Source organism: Danio rerio, chromosome 12, assembly GCF_049306965.1.
Source record: "Danio rerio strain Tuebingen ecotype United States chromosome 12, GRCz12tu, whole genome shotgun sequence".
Lineage (NCBI taxonomy): Eukaryota > Metazoa > Chordata > Actinopteri > Cypriniformes > Danionidae > Danio > Danio rerio.
Window position 1 is genome coordinate 50,235,235 of NC_133187.1, and position 22,266 is coordinate 50,257,500.

The following is a 22,266-nucleotide window of genomic DNA, read 5'->3' on the forward strand; positions in this document are numbered from 1 at the left end:
TAACATTACCTAAAAAGTCACACATTCAGTTACTTTTGAAGAGAAGTAACATTATTGTAACTATTCAAAAAGTAACATTGTTACTTTCTAAAAGTATTGCAACAGTAATGTAATATTAAAAATTAGCTAACTGTTATTTACTGTTTAAGTAATGTTGTTACTTTTGCTTTACTAATGCATCAACAGTTACTTTTTAAGTAATGCAAAGAAAACGTCACATATTACTCAAAAATAACTAACATATTTAGTTACTTTTTAAAAGTAACACAAGTATCTGTTTAAGTTATATCATGTTACTTTTGCTTTAGTGATGCATTTAAAAAACAGTTACTTTAAAGCAACGCAAAAGTAACGTATTACTAAAAATAACACATTAATTTACTTTTTAATATTAACGCAACAGTAATGTAACCCATTACTCAAAAATAACTACATATTGCATTTAGCTACTCATTAGAGTAATGTTACACAAAAGAAACGCAACACATTACTAAAACTCTGAACACATTTAGTTACTTTTTAAAAGTAGCAAAAGTATCGTCACATTACTTTTAAAAAAAACAACCAGCATATTTAGTGACTTGAAGGTAACGCAAAAGTAACATAATATATACAGTACACATAAAATAAATAACACGTTTAGTTACTTTTTAAAAAAGTAACATGACACATAACTAAAAAAGAAACTAAAGCATGTAGTCACTTATTAAAAATAGTGCTTGATAGTAATGCATTACTTTTAAAAGTAATTTTCCCCAACACCGCCACAGATTCAAAATAACACCCGACGAAACATGCATGTCTAAAACAACAAGTCAGAACGACAGCACCGTTTTGCAGAGGATTCTGGGAAATGCAGTTTTTGTGCTCATGTGAGTGTCTGAGGTGTCATGATGAATGCATTAGTAAGTAACAGTTACTTGTTCAAAGTAATGCAAAACATAATGCTCCGTTCACACCAGACGCAGATGAAGCATCAAGAGCAAGTGATTTACATGTTAAGTCAATGCAAATGAGACTTAAAGATGCAAATAGACATCCTGCGGCGCATTTCGTGTGAATTGAGCGGCACGCATTGAGCGTTTTGTGAGTTACACACTTAACGTTCGTGCGTACTGCACATTTCGCTCAAGTTGGAAAGTCTAAACTTCACATACGTGCTGCGTTAACCAATCAGGAGCTTGCTCTTGTAGGGCCGTGATTATGATGTAGCGCCTGCTGTTAGTGTCCCAAGGGGAAATCCTCTTGCCGACACTGTACAACAGCTCAATAAACTGGGCTCGGTTCAGTCTGAAGCACAGCTCAAATCTTCCATCATCCAGGTACAGTTTCTGGAGGAGTGGCTGCACCTCTGAATGGATCTAGTGGACTCAGACACGGCGCCGAACAAATCTATGCTGTTTTTCAGCCTTCCTAAAACACATAAACACAGCTATTATCTTAAAAAAAAATCCATGTTCGCCATTTAGCAAGGAAGCTAGAGTCTCTGGGCAGACAGAAGCCCTGCACATAATGCGAAATCTGCATCTATTGAGAAGTGAATTTGACCCGGCAGTGAGTGAGTAAACTTAAAATGTTCACACGTCTATTTACACACAAATAACGCAATTTATCCGCACGTGCCGCGTCTGGTGTGAACACAGCATGACATATTACTCAAAAATAACTAAAATTTTGTTACTTTTTAAGTAATGTAACACAAAATGTAATGCAATAGATTTCTAAAAAACTCTAATACATTTAGCTACTTTTTAAAAGTAACGTAGCATTACTTTTTTCTGAAAAAGTAACTAACACATTTAGTTACTTCAAAGTAGCGTACACATTATTGAAAACTGTGTTAAATGTGTAGAAAAATGAGACTCAAAATAACACCGAAAACACGCGTGTCCAAAACAACACGTCAGAACGACAGCACCGTTTGCTTTGCAGAGGATTGTGGGAAATGCAGTCTGTGAGCTCATGTGAGCGTCGAGCTGCTGTTCGTTTCTGAGGTGTCGTTGTGTTTTTGAGAATCCGTGTAACTGAAGGTTTGCGTTCGGCTCTCTGACGCCGCGGTTGAAGAATAGACATTTGAAGACGTCGAATACTGCGGCGAATCCGTACCAGAGGGAGTCAGAGGCGGGAAAGTGAAGTCCGGGAGCCAGGAGAATGGCGGATGCAGATCTGGAGAAACCGTACTGAAACTCATCTTCCGGTTGCAGGATTCGCAGCAGAGCTTCTGATAGCCAGGGATAGAGCAATAACGCGCCAAAACCTCCATCTGGCAGAAAATCGACTTATCGCCCAGACACGGCTCATCTGCGGACACACACACACAGGAATTATTATTATTATTATTATATTTTACAGTTGAATGTATTATTATTGTATTGTTATTGTATAAGTTAACTATTTATATAAGTAAATAAACTCAATCATTCAAACATTTTTCTACGGCAAATATTACGCATAAATACATTTGCATTTTATATATAAAATCAAGAATATATATAAATTAATTGTTATTTTATTTCTATTGTTAAACTGTTTAATTGTGATTATTAAGTTCCTTTTTTATTTAATTGTAAAATACAAAAGTTCCTATTTTGCAAAAATTATAAAAGTTGTTTTTAGGTTAAATTTGGGTAAAATGTTGAGAATAAACTCGTTAAATCTCAAGACAAAATGTAAGTGTTGTATTATTTTATAAAATACATATATTACTGTAGGTCAGGTACTTATTCAGTTATTCAATGTCTTTTGTTTAACTCGCCTGGCTAATAGAGCATGTAAGGGGAGAACGAGGTCAGGTGGTTCTCGAGAGCTCCCCGTGGTAAAGGAGGAAAGGGGGAGAAGGGGTGGATGGGGGGTTTCTTTAGTAATGAAGATAAGGGAGTCATTTTTGTCAGGCTACTTATAGTGAGTTTGGATTAATCTGATTGGCTAACTACTGACTGTAGATGAGAGACCAGCTGCAGTCAATCTTATCACGTGCTCCTCTCAAAATGAGTTTGTGAAACTTCATATATTAAAAACTTTCAATAGAATGTGGAGGAAAAACGTCAAACCAATGTGAAGAATAAAATGCAGAGAAAAGTCATTATTTTTTTAAGAAATCCTCATTAAAATTGGGCATAAACTCATAAAAGGTCATTGCTTGACTAAAAACTTGCTCATTTTTTTTAATAAACAAAAATTTTATTAAAAAAACTTTTTGAAAATAACTATTGTGAGAAAAAATACAATAATTTTGCAAAGAAAAAACTTAAACTTCAAGAAAAATGACTAAAATGCTGAGAAAATTGCTAAAAAAAAAAGGAAAATTTTGGAAAAAAAATTTAGAATAAACTCTTTAAATGAAAGAAAATATATGTTTTTCAGATGCAGTGGCGCAGTAGGTATGCTGTCGCCTCACAGCAAGAAGATTGCTGGTTTGAGCCTCGGCTCAGTTGGCGCTTCTGTGTGGAGTTTGCATGTTCTCCCTGCATCCGCGTGGGTTTCCTCTGGGTGCTCCGGTTTCCCCCACAGTCCAAAGACATGCGGTACAGGTGAATTGGGTAGGCTAAATTGTCTTTAGTGTATGAGTGTGAATGAGTGTGTGTGGATGTTTCCCAGAGATGGGTTGCGACTGGAAGGGCATCCGCTGCATAAAAATGTGCTGGATAAGTTGGCGGTTCATTCCGCTGTGGCGACCCTAGATTAATAAAGGGACTAAGCCGACAAGAAAATGAATGAATCTGTTTTTCAAGAAAATAACTCATTAAAAGCTCATAAAGGAAAGCACAAATTAAATCAGTCATTCATTCATTTTCCTTCAGCTTAGTGCTTTTATTCATCAGAGGTCGCCACAGCGGAATGAACCGCCAACATATCCAGCATATGTTTTACACAGCGGATGCCCTTCCAGCCACAACATACTACTGGGAAATACCCATACACACTCATTCACAGACACTATTTAGTTCATCGATTTCACTATACCACATGTCTTTGGACTGTGGAGGAAACCGAAGCCCCTGGAGGAAACCCACGACAACACAGGAAGAACATGCAACCTCCACACAGAAACGTCAACTGACCCAGCCGGGACTCGAACCAGAGACCTTCTTGCTTTAGGGCACAGTGCTAACCACTGAGCCACCGTGTCGTCTCTGTATATGATGTGTGCAGAAATAAAAATAAATCAATAAACACTGAGCTGCTTCACTGTCACTTACTGGACATTTTATCCAGGGTGTTTTCCGGAAGCTTCTCTTCCTCAGTGGTGGAATTATCCAGAGAAACATTAGTGGGGCTCGGCAGAGTCGGCGCTCCTGCGAGAGAAAAAAATGAATAGGTAAATCACACAAAAGCCCACTTCCTGCCAGACAGAACGTCACGGTGCAGTATTTTGGGCACAGATAATATAAATGCTTCTGCTAAAATAACCAATATACAAATAAAAAGATTCTAAAATGAGAACTGATTACCTAAATTACAGATTAAAAAATATTGTTAATGTGTGTTTACCTGCGCAGGGTTGAAGTCTGCAGATGGACACATTTTCAGGCTTATTTGCGTCACATGGAGCTGAACTGCTGTCAGCGGGTCTGCAGATCACCTGCCGCTGCCGGATCCCTTCACCACAGCTGACTGAACACTGCATACACACACAACACACACACAAAAACGCAATGTTAATATTATGTGACTACTTTAAAATGAAACTAAACGCATTAATATGTTATTTTTTAAGCAATTTGTTACATTACTTTTGCATGATGTTTAAAAGAGTATTTAAGTGTGTTCAGGGCTTGACAGTAACTTGTTTGATCACCAGCCACTGTGGCTAGTAGATTTCCAACATTACTAGCCACTTTCCATTTTCACCAGCCACAATTTTGTTGCTTGGAATATACATTTTGTATTAATAAATGTGACTCTAGCATGCTAAAATGACTTGATTTAGATGTTGTGTTGTCCACATGCCTCCTCGTTTATTTCACTGTTTGTGTGTTATGTGTGAGCTTGCTCACTGTGCATGAGCAAATGGGTTGTGTCGCATCGCAATTGGTTTTTATTTCACATGACTTTTTTTTAGGGCTCAAAATGAAGGATATCTCTGACCACACCCAAAAGACATAATTATTTCTTAGCCACACATTTTAAATGTGTCAAAATAAGCAAATATATAGCTGTATACATGCACTTTTTTCCATGACAAAACTTAAACAGTTTAAAAAGATCTATTGTCATGTATCTAAAACATGCACAGTACTCTGTCCTGGCTAAAGGTGCCAGATCAGCGGTTACTACACATAAATGAGGAGTTAATCTCATATTAAAGCAATGTTATTTGCAAAGGATCATAATTAAACTATATTAACAAAATAACTGTAAGCAAAAGAAAGAGGGTAAAACATACCACGAGTGAAAATCAAAGGATCACGTGCCTGAGAATAATTCAAACGAAAGCAGTGACCGCTGCTGCTGATTACAAAAGGTTTCCTGCTTACACGAGCGTCGCTTTTTGTCTTGTCTAGTCTATTTCAAAGAGAACTGATCGCACCAGCTGTGCTTCCTCTACACACGGTTGTTTTGCGCAAGTAAACGGGAGTGCACATGCGCTTTTTAACAGTCGCGTGCATCACATCAATCGTGCGTGTGAGTAATCATCCTCTCATAAGGTATTCACCTGCTTTTGCTCGCGCGAACAGTTATTTTTGTCAGTCAGTCGTGCTGCTTCTTTTTTTCAGTTTGCATGCATATTGGGCCATCCTTATAGTCGAACCCTGCTTTAAGAAAACTACAATGTAAAAATTATTTCCAACCAGCCAAAGTGGCTAGTGGGAATGGCTGTCTTGGCGGGTGTTAATGTAAAGCCCTGAGTGTGTTAGTTATTTTATGAGTAATGTGTGACAATATTTTTGTTGCTTCTTTACAAAGTAACTAATTAAATTAATTATTTTGTGATTAATTTGTTACATTACTTCTGTGTTATTCAAAGTAACTGAGTGTGTTAGTTATTTTTTTGAGAAATGTGTTACTTTTTTGCTACTTTTTAAAAAACGCTGACGATAAACGCAAACGAAAAGAGTCCCGATGTGTAGGAGCCTTAACGCAGAGACATGTGAAACGTGTCGCACGAGCTTGTGTTTTTCAGTCTGCCACATTCGCATGCAGATGAATGGAAGTCTATGGGGAGAAAAGTGCAGTGTGGCCGACGCTTTACTTTTTAAAGAAAAGCAAGGTGTTAAGTTAAATTAAATGTGTTATTTTTTAAATAATGTGTTACATTACCTATATAATGATTTACAAAGTAATGAGTAAATATATCTGCAGAATAATTCCAGAAACAATGAATTCATCAATTAGTCAATTTTGTAAATGATTATCTTCATAAAAGAATGCCTGTTATTTATTCCTAGCAGGTGTATGGTTACAAATACAATGAAACTAAATATTGTAAGAATTTAGTATTTCATGTAAAATATAATTTAAATAAAATAAAACTGCAAGAGAAACGTAATAATAAATTGGTAAATAAACTAAAGGCTATTTTACACTGTAAGCTGAAGAATTAGAAGACTTTATTTCTATTGTCTGTCTGCACGGAGATTTACAGGGATTTCAGTAGTATTGGTTGAAATAATTAAATTCTTTAATGAATAGTTAAATTGTTTTGTAGACATCGTAATTATAAAACTAATTTAAATACAACACTTTGCAATTAGTAGTTATTGACATTAAGTCATTTCCCCAACACTGCTGCTGAATGTGATGTATGTGAGTGTCAGAGAGAGAGAGAGAGAGAGAGAGAGTGTGTATTGTGCGTGTGTGTATATGAGTGTGAGTGAGAGAGTGTCTGTGTGAGAGATTGTGCACGTGTGTAAACTGTGAAATGTGTGTGCTTATAACAGTGTGTAACTATGTGTCTATGTATAAATTTGTGTATGTGTGTATATATATAAACACTTGTCTGTGTGTGTGTGTGTGTGTGTGTGTGTGTGTTGTGGTGTGATTGTGTTTATGAGTGTTTATGAATGTTGCCGTCAGTGGGTGTGCATGTGTGTGTGTCACTGCAGCCGTCAGTGTGTGTGTGTGTGTGTGTGTGTGTTTGTCTTTGTCACTGCAGCCATCAGTTTGTGTCCATGTTGCTGTGTATCAGTGTGTGTGTGTGCGTCTATGTCAATGTTGTCATCATTGAGTGTTTGTGTGTGACTGCAGTCGTCAGTGTGTGTGCATGTTACTGTTGCCATAAGTGTGTTTGTGTGTGTGTCTGTGTTGCAATTAGTGTGTGTAAATTTTGCCGTCAATGTGTGTGCATGTGTGTATGTGTGTGTCACTGCAGTGGTCAGTGTGTGTGTGTGTCATGCAGCCGTCAGTGTGTAGACAGTCGATTCTTCATCTGTTTGTTTTACTAATGAACCGTCGTTCTCCTGCTCTTAGATGAATATTAAGCAGATGATTGAGTGTGTATGAAGGAGAACAGCAGTGAAGACTCAACACTGTGCTGCACTTACACACCATTACACCTCACACACTCGTCTGCAGAGCCAGATTACACAGAAATGACAGCAGAAACCCTCTTTCAGCTCGCTTAATTCTTCACATTTCTTTCACCGTTTGCAAAAATAGTCTTTAGGCAGCAACACGTGCTTCAGAACAGCTTTTTCTTCTGTCCGTAAAGACTTCTTTTGTTATAAAAACAGAAGCGAGTCATACACAAAATAACACATCCAGCATTTTCACTAGTGTTTTAACTAACTAAGGCTGCATTTACACTGATTTTCTGACTGTATCTGATTTTCTTTTAGACAACCCGCTCTCATCATCTTTTAAAATTCACTCGTATCATTTCTTAAGGGAAAGAACAACTAAAAAACAAGTCGAAATTGTGATGTTTTAATTGATAATTAGGTGAAATTCAATGCAGAAACTCAGAAATATTTTTTTAACACTGTAGGAAAAATGTTTATTTATTTTTCAGGAAGCTCAAACACTCCTCTCTGTTTGCTGTGATGTTGTGAGTTGTGTGTGTGATTTAAAATTTACTCACTGGCCACTTTATTAGGTACACAGTGGGACCAGGTTGGACCCCTTTTGCATTCAGAACTGCCTTAATCCTTGGTGGCAGAGATTTAACAAGCTACTGGAAATATTCCTCAGAGATTTTGCTCCATATTGACATGATAGCATCACACAGTTGCTGCAGATTTGTCGGCTGCACATCCATGATGCCAATCTCCCGTTCCACCACATCCCAAAGCTGCTCTATTGGATTAAGCTCTGGTGACTGTGGAGGCCATTTGAGTGCAGTGAACTCATCATCATGTTCAAGAAACCAGTCTGAGATGATTGAGCTTTATGACATGCTGCGTTATCCTGCTGGAAGTAGCCATCAGAAGATGGAGACACTGTGCTCATAAAGGGATGGACATGGTCAGCAGCAATACTCAGGTAGGCTGTGGCGTTGATGCTCAATTGGTACTAATGGACCCAAAGAAAATCTCCCCCACACCATTACACCACCACCACCAGCCTGAACCGCTGATACAAGGCAGGATGATCCATGCTTTCATGTTGTTGAGGCCAAATTGTGAGCTGAGCATCCGAATGTGTCAGCAGAAATGGAGACTCATCAGAGCAGCAACGTTTCTCCAATCTTCTATTGTCCAGTTTTGGTGAGTCTGTGTGAATTGTAGCCTCAGTTTCCTGTTCTTAGCTGACAGGAGCGGCACCCGGTGTGCTCTTCTGCTGCTGTAGCCCATCCGCCTCAAGGTTGGACGTGTTGTGTGTTCAGAGATGCTCTTCTGCAGAGCTCGGTTGTAACGAGTGCTTATTTGAGTTACTGTTGCCTTTCTATCAGCTGGAACCAGTCTGGCCATTCTCCTCTGACCTCAACAAGGCATTTGCGCCCACAGAACTGCCGCTCACTGGATATTTCCTCTTTGTCGGAGCATTCTCTGTAAACCCTAGAGATGGTTGTGTGTGAAAATCCCAGTAGATCAGGAGTTTCTGAAATACTCAGAGCAGCCCGTCTGGCAGCAACAACCATGCCACTTAAATCCCCTTTCTTCCCCATTCTGATGCTCACTCTGAACTGCAGCAGATCATCTTGATCATGTCCACATGCCTAAATGCATTGAGTTGCTGCCATGTTATTGGCAGATTAGAAATTTGCATTAACGAGCAGTTGGACAGGTGTACCTAATAAAGTGGCCGGTGAGTGTGACTGTCTGTGTATGTGTGTCTGTGTGAATGTGTGTGATTTATAATATAACTGTATGTGTGTACGTGTGTGTTCTGACCTGTGACCATGCGCCGGTCCTCCACTGTGATGGGCATGCGCTGGCGTTGCAGGCTCTGCGTGTCAGTGGTTTCTCCTCAGTGCAGTATTTGGCATGAACCGCTCTGTTGGTGTTGTTGTGCAGCGGCTGCATACACTGAACCACACGAGTCTGGAAACCCTGAGTACCACACGACTTACTGCACGCACCCCACTCCTCCAGCACCCACCTACACACACACACACACACACACAGTTATATACAGTAGACTGTTACACACACACACACACACACACACACACACACACACACACACACACACACACACACACACACACACACACACACACACACGACTCACAATGGCTGGCTGCAGCTGTTGGTGTTGCAGCGTTTGCGGATGGGTTTGGGCTTCTTGTTGACCTCACAGAAGTTCCTGTGCACCAAACGCGCGTCACTTTTCCTCCGACAGCCGTATTTGGTGTACTGAACACCTGGAGTACACACACAGGGTGTTAGCAGCGACAAGCAGACAAAAAGACTGGAAATATGATGATTTTTCTATTATGTCTCTTAATCTTACCATGCATTTAATTAAATAAATGATTTGTTTTCCTGCAATTGCTGCTTATATCTTATACATTACATAATATAATATATAATAAGTGTAATAACACACCTCCGCCGCAGGTTTTGGAGCACTGTGACCAGCTCTTCAATGCCCACTCGTAGGTGTCCAGCTCGGCCAGCAGGACGTTATTATTAGTGATGACCGGCAGCAGATCTTCATGAATTATATATTTGTAGCTCAGACTGATCTTGGTGTCCTCGGCCTGCGGGACGACCTGCTCAGACACACAAATTCAACATCACTATCTGAAAGCACGACAGGATTGTGTTTTTTTTTTTTAAATCGCTGATTTACTATGAAAAATGATGCTATAACCTTATTCTCCTGACATTAATTCGCCAATAGTTAATTAATTATGTGTCAACTTGATACTGTGATGTTTCAGTCAATTTCTCATTCACTTTCTAAAAACTATAATAGATGAAAATGCATTAAATAGTGTTTTAGACATGGCATTTGGAGCCTGGATTGAGGTTAGCATCTGGAGGTAAAAGACAAAATGGTGAAAAAACTCAGTTAACTCTGTTATCTTTAAAGGTGCAGTCGGTGATCTGACAAAATGCTAATCGGATAGCATATTAGCTTTGGACGGCAAGGAGAGACTGTAGCTGCAGCCCAAATCACATACTTATGCACTATTCTAATTTCCGCTTAGTAAAAAAAACATTAGTGTGCCATTTGGGACAACACTACATACATGTACCATGCTGTTGAGTGTGTAAGTGCATAAGTACATAGTGCATGAGTGCATAGTGTATAGTGTGTCATTTGGGATGCAGCTTGTGTTTCAGAGCCACGCCTCTTGAAATCACAAGCACGCCCACCGTGACACAACAGCAGACAACCCAGTTCATTGGCCAGTTAGAAGTGTATGTGGTGGTTGGTCGGCGGCGTGTGGGAATTTCACTTATTACTAAGCCACACTTGCATGCTATTTCAGACTGAATACTCAGAGCAGCAGTAAACAATATCGGGAGCGCGTCACAGACTGTCATTGTTCAGAAATGACCCGATGTGAATATAAAGCAACTTCAGCTCAGTAAGCAGGCTAGGCGGAATAGCGTTTTTCTTACTGATGTTTTGTTGTTAAACTGAATATAAATCTACATCATCGATGCTGTAAACTAAAAACAGTCACATCTAGCTTCCACCGGGAGATTTCAGTGGCTGAACAACACGTCTGTGCAGAACCCATTCATAACACAATACACTCTACATCAGCTCTGTGTGACTAATATAGCTTTAAAACAGAACATGACCTCTCTAACAGAAATACTTCAGCCATGGCGTGGTGTCATCCTTCCTCCAGCATGCAAAACTAACTCCAATACTGATTCAGGAGTTTAAAAAGTTTCAATTCAGCATTTGATTTTGTCGCAACTGTGAGTCTTGCGTGCACGTGTCGCTCATCTAGACGTGCACGCACGGCAGGCATGCACATGCTAATAGCGGATCTGCATGAACAGAGATGCGCAAAAGCCCAAATCTGCATTTGTTGACTGACAGTTAGAGTTACTTATTGGAATTATGAGAGAGGTCAGTCCGACTCTATTTAATTTGCTAAACATTTTTTAGTTTTATGCCTTACCCAGTATATAAAAATACATATAAATACATTCAGATCATTTACTTTAATCATTACTATTGGACTGTGAAGAGACTTTCAACCTGCACAACTAAAATTGTTTCTGAAGACCATCACCTACTGCACCTTTAACTATGATACCGTCGACTCTGGTACGTTACTGTTTTATTGGGTTACACCAAAGACTATAAATGAACTTTATTATTTATCTTTGTCAACTCTGTGACTGTCAACTCTGACATTGTCAACCATTATCATCAACTCTGTCACAGTCAACTTGCTATTGTTGACTCTGACACCACAAATTGTTATGGTCAACTCTGTCATCATGTCACCATCAACTGTTATCGTCAACTCTGTCACCATCAACTGTCACCATCAACTGTTATCGTCAACTCTGTCAACCGTCACCATCAGCTGTTATCGTCAACGCTGTCACCGTCAACCGTCACCATCAACTGTTATCGTCAACGCTGTCACCGTCAACCGTCACCATCAACTGTTATCGTCAACGCTGTCACCGTCAACTGTTATCGTCAACTTTGTCACCATCAACTGTTATCGTCAACGCTGTCACCGTCAACTGTTATCGTCAACTTTGTCACCATCAACTGTCACCATCAACTGTTATCGTCAACTCTGTCACCATCAACTGTTATAGTCAACTCTGTCACCATCAACTGTTATCGTCAACTCTGTCACCATCAACTGTTATCGTCAACTCTGTCACCATCAACTGTTATCGTCAACGCTGTCACCGTCAACTGTTATAGTCAACTCTGTCACCATCAACTGTCACCATCAACTGTCACCATCAACTGTTATCGTCAACTGTTATCGTCAACTGTGTCACCATCAACTGTTATCGTCAACTCTGTCACCATCAACTGTTATCGTCAACTGTGTCACCATCAACTGTTATCGTCAACTCTGTCACCATCAACTGTTATTGTCAACTCTGTCACCATCAACTGTTATCGTCAACTCTGTCACCATCAACTGTTATTGTCAACTCTGTCACCATCAACTGTTATCGTCAACTCTGTCACAATTAAACTGTTATTGTCAACTCTGTCACCATCAACTGTTATCGTCAACTGTGTCACCATCAACTGTTATCGTCAACTGTGTCACCATCAACTGTTATCGTCAACTCTGTCACCATCAACTGTTATTGTCAACTCTGTCACCATCAACTGTTATCGTCAACGCTGTCACCGTCAACTGTTATAGTCAACTCTGTCACCATCAACTGTTATCGTCAACGCTGTCACCATCAACTGTCACCATCAACTGTTATAGTCAACTCTGTCACCATCAACTGTTATCGTCAACTCTGTCACCATCAACTGTTATCGTCAACTGTGTCACCATCAACTGTTATCGTCAACTGTGTCACCATCAACTGTTATAGTCAACTCTGTCACCATCAACTGTTATCGTCAACTCTGTCACCATCAACTGTCACCATCAACTGTCACCATCAACTGTTATCGTCAACGCTGTCACCGTCAACTGTTATAGTCAACTCTGTCACCATCAACTGTTATCGTCAACTCTGTCACCATCAACTGTCACCATCAACTGTCACCATCAACTGTTATCGTCAACGCTGTCACCGTCAATTGTTATAGTCAACTCTGTCACCATCAACTGTTATTGTCAACTCTGTCACCATCAACTGTTATCGTCAACTCTGTCACCATCAACTGTTATCGTCAACTGTGTCACCATCAACTGTTATCGTCAACTCTGTCACCATCAACTGTTATCGTCAACTCTGTCACCATCAACTGTTATCGTCAACTCTGTCACCATCAACTGTCACCATCAACTGTTATCGTCAACGCTGTCACCATCAACTGTTATCGTCAACGCTGTCACCGTCAACTGTTATCGTCAACTCTGTCACCATAAACTGTTATCATCAACTCTGCTGCTGTCCACATAAAATGCTCCCATCACATTTAAGTTGCATATCATTCCAGTTTAAGGAAATGAATGGAAAATGCTTAAAATGTACCCATAATTCAAGAGTGAGTCAGTCCAGCAGTGTGTGTTTGCTTTCTCTTACCAGCACCACGATGGCTTCATGCAGCGGTCCGACACACTTCAGTGTTTCCCTCCCATCAGTCACTGAATATTCCCACTCCTGGCCATTCTCTATGAAGCTCTTAGACGTGATTTCTTCTCCCTTGGCGTTCAAGATGAAACTTCCAGTGACCTGATTTTTGACGGCTGAGGAGCACAAGAATGAATAGAAGAGGAAGAAGCGGCTTTAGAGGAATATTATGAGCTCAATACAACTTAAGCTCAGAATTACTGCAGAAAATCCCTTCAACTCGGGTTTAAAGCTTTTTTTATTTCTAGGGCTTCAGCTAGAATAGTAGTTTTAGTACTTTACGTTTTAAATTTTAATATTTGTTATATTAAATATTTCTAAATCCTATTAATTTTGTTTTTCTGTATTTTCCTTCAGTTCTTATCTAAAATTTATATTTAACTTTATTTAACTGAACAAAAGTCTTTTAACATTCATTCATTCATTCATTTCCCTTCGGCTTAGTCCCTTATTAATCAGGAATTGCACACAGCGGAATGAACCACCAACTTATCCAGCATATATTTTACGCAGCGGATGCCCTTTCAGCCGCAACCCAGTACTGGGAAATGCCCATACACTCTCATTCACACAGACACACACACACAAACACACACACAAACACACTACAGCCAGTTTAGTTCACCAATTCCCCTATAGCGCATGTGTTTGGACTGTGGGGGAAACAAGAGCAACCGGAGGAAACCCACGCCAACATGGGGAGAACATGCAAACTCCACACAGAAACACCAACTGACCCAGTCGGGACTTGAACCAGCGACCGTCTTGCTGTGAGGCAGCTTACCACTGTGCTAACCACTGAGCCACCGTTTTATTTGTAATAATTTTACATTTTAGTTTGTGTAAAGGATTTGTGTATGCAATTTTCTATTCAACCCCCCCGTCCCGTCCCTTCCCCTCCCCTTCTCCCTCTTCAGTTTGTGATCGCTCCCCCACTCCATCCCCCTCACCCACCTGCACTGTTGGTCATGTCTTACCATTTTTTGGACATGTTTTATGTATTATTTTCTGTAAACCTGCGTCTGACTATTATAAGTCCACACTAAATGGTTATAAGAGACTCATTTAAGGGATAAAATGCAACATCCTTCATTTATTTTCTTAGCTAAGGAGAAATCTCCACTTCAGTATCATATCCATTAGAGGAAAAATGTGCTTTAGGCATTATGAAGTTTGAAGCAGCAGAATTGGTACTCGATATCAGCTGCAAAAATCCTGATCGGAGCATCCCTAGTTAATGTATTCACTAACATGAACAAACAATGAACAGTACATTGATTACTGTATTTATTCATGTTAATTAACATTAGATAATGAAAATACAGTTGTTTATTGTTAGTTCATGTTAACTCACGGTGCATTAATGTTAACAAGCTTGAATTTGGATGTTAATAATGCATTAGACAATATTGAACTATGATTAATAAATACTGTACAAGTACTGTTCATAATTAGTTAATGTTGGTAAATGCATTAACTAACTAATAAAACTTATTGTAAATGCATTAACTAATATAACTTATTGTAAAGTGTGTATTTTTCATGTAATATCTATCTTTTATTTGTTTATTTATTTATTTATTTTGTACACCGATACTAACAGTAGTGTGAACAACATCTGCTCGCATATGATGTTGAAATCAAGCTCTTGGTGCTTCACATTCACACACATATTTTCATCTCAGAGAGTATATGGGGCTCTCAGCAGGAGACGAACAACAGCTTTGGGATTTAAAAACCAAAGAAACACAATAAAAAAAGCGAAAGACAGAAAAACAAAACCATATTAAGCCGAGCTGGGAGATGCTAGGGAACCTGAGCGGGCCCAGGGAGCATGATGGGAAGCCAGTAATTGGTCTCAAATGGATCCAGCGTTTCTGAGTTTGCAGCTGTGGAGAAAAGCATCGATTCCTCGTGCAGATCCACAAACTTACCGATTACATGCGGAGAGGTGTCGTTCTCCTCGATCACCATGTGCCGAGCGCCCGCAGGAATATCAAACATCTTCAGCAGCCCTGAAAACAACAGCAGACTTGATTTAGGGCTGTGCAATTCATCAGAAATATATGTCAGCCTCCTATGATGATGAAAAAATCATTCATTGTGATCAAATGATTATTGCGTCATTTCTCAGCCCCTTTCAGAAACGGCTGATGCATATGGCACACTTTCCTGGAAAAACTACTGCAGATCTTCAGTCGTCCTCTGATAGTTTAAATATACAGGATTTTCTTAATCAGCCCACATAGAAACAAGTCTGAGCAGACAAAAAAGTTTATATTGACAACAACGCTCATAAATAACTTTCAGAGACATTGATGAATCTGTGATTTACCGCCTGCACATTCATCTGGGAGCATTTATTAATTTGACTAAAACGCTGGATTATTAAAAGTATGCAATATTCACTACATAAATCAACCCTAGATGTCAACAAACATGCAGGTATGCTTACATTCTGGTTTTTCTTTTTTCTATTGGCAGTGAAACCCTCCAGATAATCTGCTATATTCTGTTTTGTGGAGAGGTCATTTCTAATATTAGTGCACGTTTGTGAATGAATGATGCAGAGTTGCATCTTGGACTGTTAATTTGAGGGCAATTGTACTACCCAAAATATGGCAGAAAACAAGACATGACTGGTTGGCTAACCTATCAGTCATATAACATAGTGGGCGGGGCTTGACCATTCAAAGCACCCAGACCTTCAGCTGTCAGTCTGAGCTCTGGTTACGAGAGACTGCTGCAATCATAACTGAACAGGAAGAGTTGAGAATGAAGTGACGTGTGAAAGTAAAACCATAAACGGATCAGTTTGGCTTATAAAGGCACAGAGCACTACTGTACATCCCTGCTGCCAACTGTGTTTATTATTATTATTATTATTATCCATCAAACCTAAAAAAGGACAAAATTACGTACTGCTCTTGATTGAAGGAATTTTGTAGCTTTACAGATAATATATGTGCTAAAGAGGGATAAAAGGAATAAAAATATATAATATAATATAATATAATACAATACAATTTAATATAATATAAAATGATATAATAGAATATAAAATAATATATATATAATATAAATATAATATTCATTCATTTTCTTTTCAGCTTAGTCCCTTTATTAATTTGAAGTCGCCACAGCAGAATGAACCGCCAACTTATCCAGCATATGTTTAACGCAGCAGATGCCCTTCCAGCTGCAACCCATCTCTGGGAAATAAATACAATACACACTTATTCACACTCATACACTATGGACAATTTAGCTCACCCATAATATAATATAATTATATTATAATTATTATAATATTATAATATAATATAATATAATTATAATATAATATCATATCATATAATATAATGTAAAATAATATAATATAATATAATTATAATATAATATAATATTATTATAATATAATATAATTTAAAATAATATAAAATACTATAATATAATATAATATAATATAATTTAAAATAATATAAAATACTATAATATAATATAATATAAAATAATATAATATAATTTAAAATAATATAAAATACTATAATATAATATAATATAATATAAAATAATATAATATAATTTAAAATAATATAAAATACTATAATATAATATAATATAATATAATATAAAATAATATAATATAATTTAAAATAATATAAAATACAATACTATACTATAATATAATATATATAATATAAAGAGAAATCTTCCTGAAAAATACAAAAAAATACATACAAATTCACAAGAGGGCCAACCATTTACGTGTGTGTGTGTGTGTGTGTGTGTGTGTGTGTGTGTGTGTGTACTGTATATAACTAACTAATTTTTAATTTAGTTTTTTATTTATTTTAGTATTTAATGAACAGTATTGTGCAGATCTGTGTATGTGTGTGTGTGTGTTTATAATGACTGACTAATAAATAATGCAGCTGTATTTGGTGTGCTCAGGTTTGTCCTTCAGTGTGTGTTCAGTGTGTGTTCAGTGTGTGTGTGTGTGTGTGTGTGTGTGTGTGTGTGTGTGTGTGTGTGTGTGTGTGTGCACGCGTGTTACCTGTCTTCTTGGGTGTTTTGGTGAGTGTGAGCTTGACAGTACGGCAGTGTGAGTTGTCTCCTTCACACACTCCACATTTATCCTCCTGTTTGTAGGATCCCACCTCTTTATCACAGCCCACATGCTGACAGAGACACAGATCACAATCAGTAAAAACATCACTTTGTGTTTTACACAATTAACTTGTGTTTGAATTCATGCAGACAAATTCAGCTGTAGCTAGGCCTGTCACCATACCTATTTATGTGTATGTATATCTGTATGAGTGTGAGAGAACGTGTGTGTGTGTGTGTGTGTGTGTGTGTGTGTCTATTGTCGCTCTTACCAGGCATTCTCCTCTGGCACACACGCTGAACGGGTCTGTGTAACTGCAGCGTGTCCCGTCGTGCATCACCTGATTCATGAAGACGATTTCACCTGTTTCTTTAGAGCGGCAGCTGAGCTCACACTTATGAGCCTCTGAAACACACACACACACAACCTCTATGATATAATCACAAACACAACAACAGCACACATCTGAATATATTGCGATAACCAGGGGTGTCGCTAGACCCCATTTACTAGGGCACGTGCCCCAGTGAAAATCAGCCCCAGTAAATGCTTTCAAATACGATCTACTTTATATGCAAGTGTATTTATTAAGAATGGTAATCCCAGAATAACAACATTATTCTCAGCAACCGAACACACTTATGAAAACAATTTCAAGAGTTCACACCTAGCTGATGATTAGTAATGAGCTAGTTTGGCATGCTATCCCGGGAGAGAGCCCTGAGATCATGAGATCCTTGAGCCTGGGGCTCCCTCCCGTTTGCAGGGCGAGAGGGGGGTTTGAGCTCAGGAGAATTTGACCATTGTGCTGATTTGGTTTAGTCAATTTATTTGTCTCATGTTTTGGACTGTTGGAGGAAACTGGAGGACTTGGGGAAAACCCACGCCAGCATGGGGAGAACATGAACTCCAGACAGAAATGCCAACTGGCCGGTTAGAGAGAACCAGAGGCATTCTGGCTGTGAGGCCACAGTGCTAGCCACTGGGCCGCCGTGCTGCCCTATAGAGGAAAAAGAGGAGGAGAGGGGGTGGAAGGGGGGATTCTTTAAGACGTACCATTTTGGATGCATATGCGCCCGAAATTTAAGCTATGCGACCTCATAATATATATTGGGAGCATTCGTGCGACTGCATATAATAGTTGTAGTGCGACCTGTTTTGGTGTTTTCTAAAAACGTGGTAAAATCGCTCTTCCCTGCGGCTATATTGGTTCATATTAGCTGTCAATCACTCAAGACTTTCCGCTGTCAGATGACAGGGAGGGAGCTTTTGTGACCGCGGGGAATGCAAACGGCTGAAGAGTGAAAAGTACACTGAATGCACTGCGTGTTTAGCCAACACAATCTCACGGCAATTCATAACTTTTTCTCACGTTTCCTCGTGAGATCAGGCTGCAACAGCGCAAATGTCCGCTAAAACACCATAGCCAAAGAAGCTCGCCTTTACTGAGTTTAAACTGACGCGGCTTATAACAGAGAACAGTATTGCGCAGGTGGTCATCGGGAGAATCCTGCTCTGCTCCTCCTCATATATTGGGCCGGCTGACTCGCATGCTTTCCCGCAAACACAGAAAGATGTAATTCAGCGCGTAACAAGGCTGAGCATTAAAACGACACAAACCCAAACCAAAACTTTTATAAGTGAGACTTTTCCTTCTTTCTTTTCTCCGTTCTTTCTTGAGCTGTATATTATTTTTCTATTTAATTACTGATGACTGCTTTGCAGCTTTCAGCATTGAATTGAATGATTTATTATATTATTATGTTTGTTTTGTTGCATAACTATTATTTATTAAATTGACGTGCATATAAAAACAATAGCACAAAATAAATATCTCTTACTGCAATGCTTCATTTGTGTTTGATGCAAACCATCAATTTATTTTTCATAAAGTAACAGCAGGACTTTACATAGCAGATAACTTACATTAAAGCACATTCAAGGCAGCATGATGATGATAAATATAATTCATTATTAGTATTACTGTCATCATCGTCATCATTAATATTTTATAATTATTCAACTTTCATTTTGCACATATATTAAGTCATCACAGCATTCGTTAGATAGTTGCTTCTGGGTTTTGTTAGTCCTAATTGATGTTGTTTTCAAACACAATAAATCCCTTAATATACAACTTGCAGCGGTGCTCATTCATTTTAGGTGGGTGCTCCTAAATCTTTTCTGGTGCTCCTAAATATTTCAGGTTGGAAGCACCGGAGCTACCAAGTAAGAAAGTTAATTTCGAGCCCTGCTAAAGGTAAGATGCTTTGGTTATTTATACTGAGTTAGGAATCATCTGATTGCTGGTTCGTACATACTGTAAGCTTCACTCGGGGCCAGCCGTGTCAATCGTAAGTGATCCTCTCGAAACTAGTTTATAAATAAACTTCACGTAGTTTCATCAAAAATCAAACTGAGCATGTGCGCAGAAAAAAAACATACCCGCGCGCCTCATACACCGCTCCTCTGCTCTTGGTGCAAGTCCCGGTTGTGAACATGCACACTGAAAAAATAGCGGCGGTGCTCATGTGTTGTGAAACCGGCGTAACAGTCTTTTATGTGGAGATGTCGGCACGCAGTGAGTTTTGCAAGTCGACAAAACAAAGTTTAAATAACATGAAGGTGACATACTGAGACTAAACATTAGAGGTGTGAACCTACACTGGTCTCACGGTTCGGTTACGATTATCATGCCATCGATTCAGTTCAATTCAATATCTCAGTGCATTGACGATGCTTTTCATACGCAGTTTTATATTTTCTTTACAGCACAGCAATTCTTGTATTAAAATATATAAATATATTTATAAGCTATTTGTAATACAAGTTTGTCCTTTAATACAAACAGTCAGATATATAAACTGTATCTTTAAACAACACAAGCAACTATAGCAAATAAACAATTATAAATATCCCGCTCGCTTTCTGAGTCTTGTCTGGCAAGTTCTTTCTTACACCTCTCTGATTGGCTCAACAGAAAGGGCTGCGATTGGCTCTTACGCGCTGGCACTCTTCACAGATGACTGATACGGCAGCAGCAATCACAGCTAATCCATGATAGATATGATGGAGAAAACTCTGCAGACACACGCTCGTGTCTGTATCCAGAAGTATCGCTGTAACATCCGAGAAGTGAAGAAAAGTCATGGCAGCAGGTCAAATGGGCCATAGTGAGAGAGAGAGAAAGAAATGGAGTTCATTTTTATTTTCTCAATCGCAGTGAAATAGGGGCTTCTGCTGTAAGTGTCAGTGAAAGACTGTCCAGCAAAAACACACGCAGTGGAATTGTGCACAGTTTCTGCGTTTTTAAGTAGTTGGAGCGCTGTAAATACTTGCGCCTGCCTCCCTCGCCTTAGTAAACTACGGCGACACAACGCATATTGACGTCAGTACATAATAACTGGTTATGATTAATACTGAACCCATACTGAATTGTCCGTGTCTGCATAGTAAATGATATGCAGATACAATGCAGATTGAGACAAACAAATAATTTTGACACTCCTGCTAAGCATGGCTCCTGATAGATTTATTGTATGAAACAAAAAGGAGAGATGGTGAGTCAGGGAGGTAAGACTTAATAAACCTAATGCTCAGCCATGAGGCGGGTCTAAGACAAAACACAACAGATTATTCTATAAAACATCTTTTGTATTCTATTGAACTGTCTATAGAGTTTCATTCTAATAAAATTTATATTCATGCAAAAGATGTCATAAAATTATCTTAGCATCACTCCAGTTGCGTCTTTACGTTATTTTTCCAGTTACTTTTCCAGTTTCTGTTATTTATTTAGAATAATAATTGTATAATAACAATTATACTGTTATTTATTTATTTTTCATTCATTCATTTTCATTTTGGCTTAGTCCCTTTATTAATCTGGGGTAGCCACAACAGAATGAACTGCCCGTTATTTATTTATAATTATAGATATTCTTTTTAGTAAATATATATATATATATATATATATATATATATATATATATATATATATATATATATATATATATATATATATATATATAGTCAGAATTATATAAGTCAGAATTATTCGACCCCTGTTTTTTTCCCCCCTAATTTCTGTTTAACAGGGATTTTTTTTAACACACTTCTAATTATAATAGTTTTAATAATTGAAGAATTTTAATAATTAATTTCTATTCACATATTATTAGACTATATATTCTTAAAGACACTTCTATTCAGCTTAAAGTGACATTTAAAGGCTTCACTAGGTTAATTAGGTTAACTAGGCAGGTTAGGTTAATTAGGCAAGTCATTGTATGATGATGGTTTGTTCTGGAGACTATCATAAAAATATATAGCTTAGAGGGGCTAATATTTTTGACCTTAAAATGGTGTTTAAACAATTAAAAACTGCTTTTATTCTAGCCGAAATAAAGCAAATAAGACTTTCTCCAGAAGAAAAAATATTATAGGAAATACTGTAAAAATTTCCTTGCTCTGTTTAACATCATTTGGGAAATATTTAAAAAGAAAATTAAAAGGGGGGCGAATAATTCTGACTTTAACTGTATATATGTATATTTATTTATTTAG

At 38.2% G+C, this 22,266-nt stretch overlaps 1 protein-coding gene across 3 annotated transcripts in view; it reads right to left on the minus strand.

Moving 5' to 3' along the window:
- Nucleotides 1-1,175: 1,175 nt before the first annotated feature.
- The window catches only part of adamts14 (ADAM metallopeptidase with thrombospondin type 1 motif, 14), a 103,428-nt gene continuing 82,337 nt past the window's right edge, over nucleotides 1,176-22,266 (minus strand). For all 3 annotated transcript variants that reach the window (XM_073918961.1, XM_017358603.4, XM_073918962.1), the window contains 10 exons: nucleotides 17,972-18,105; nucleotides 17,647-17,770; nucleotides 15,524-15,604; nucleotides 13,542-13,705; nucleotides 9,931-10,096; nucleotides 9,613-9,745; nucleotides 9,273-9,480; nucleotides 4,492-4,621; nucleotides 4,200-4,295; nucleotides 1,176-2,301 (listed from right to left, as the gene is read on the minus strand). In XM_073918961.1, the coding sequence (XP_073775062.1) occupies nucleotides 1,961-2,301; nucleotides 4,200-4,295; nucleotides 4,492-4,621; nucleotides 9,273-9,480; nucleotides 9,613-9,745; nucleotides 9,931-10,096; nucleotides 13,542-13,705; nucleotides 15,524-15,604; nucleotides 17,647-17,770; nucleotides 17,972-18,105 (1,577 nt within the window). In that variant the 3' untranslated portion in view covers nucleotides 1,176-1,960. The remainder of the gene's footprint in view (nucleotides 2,302-4,199; nucleotides 4,296-4,491; nucleotides 4,622-9,272; nucleotides 9,481-9,612; nucleotides 9,746-9,930; nucleotides 10,097-13,541; nucleotides 13,706-15,523; nucleotides 15,605-17,646; nucleotides 17,771-17,971; nucleotides 18,106-22,266) is intronic.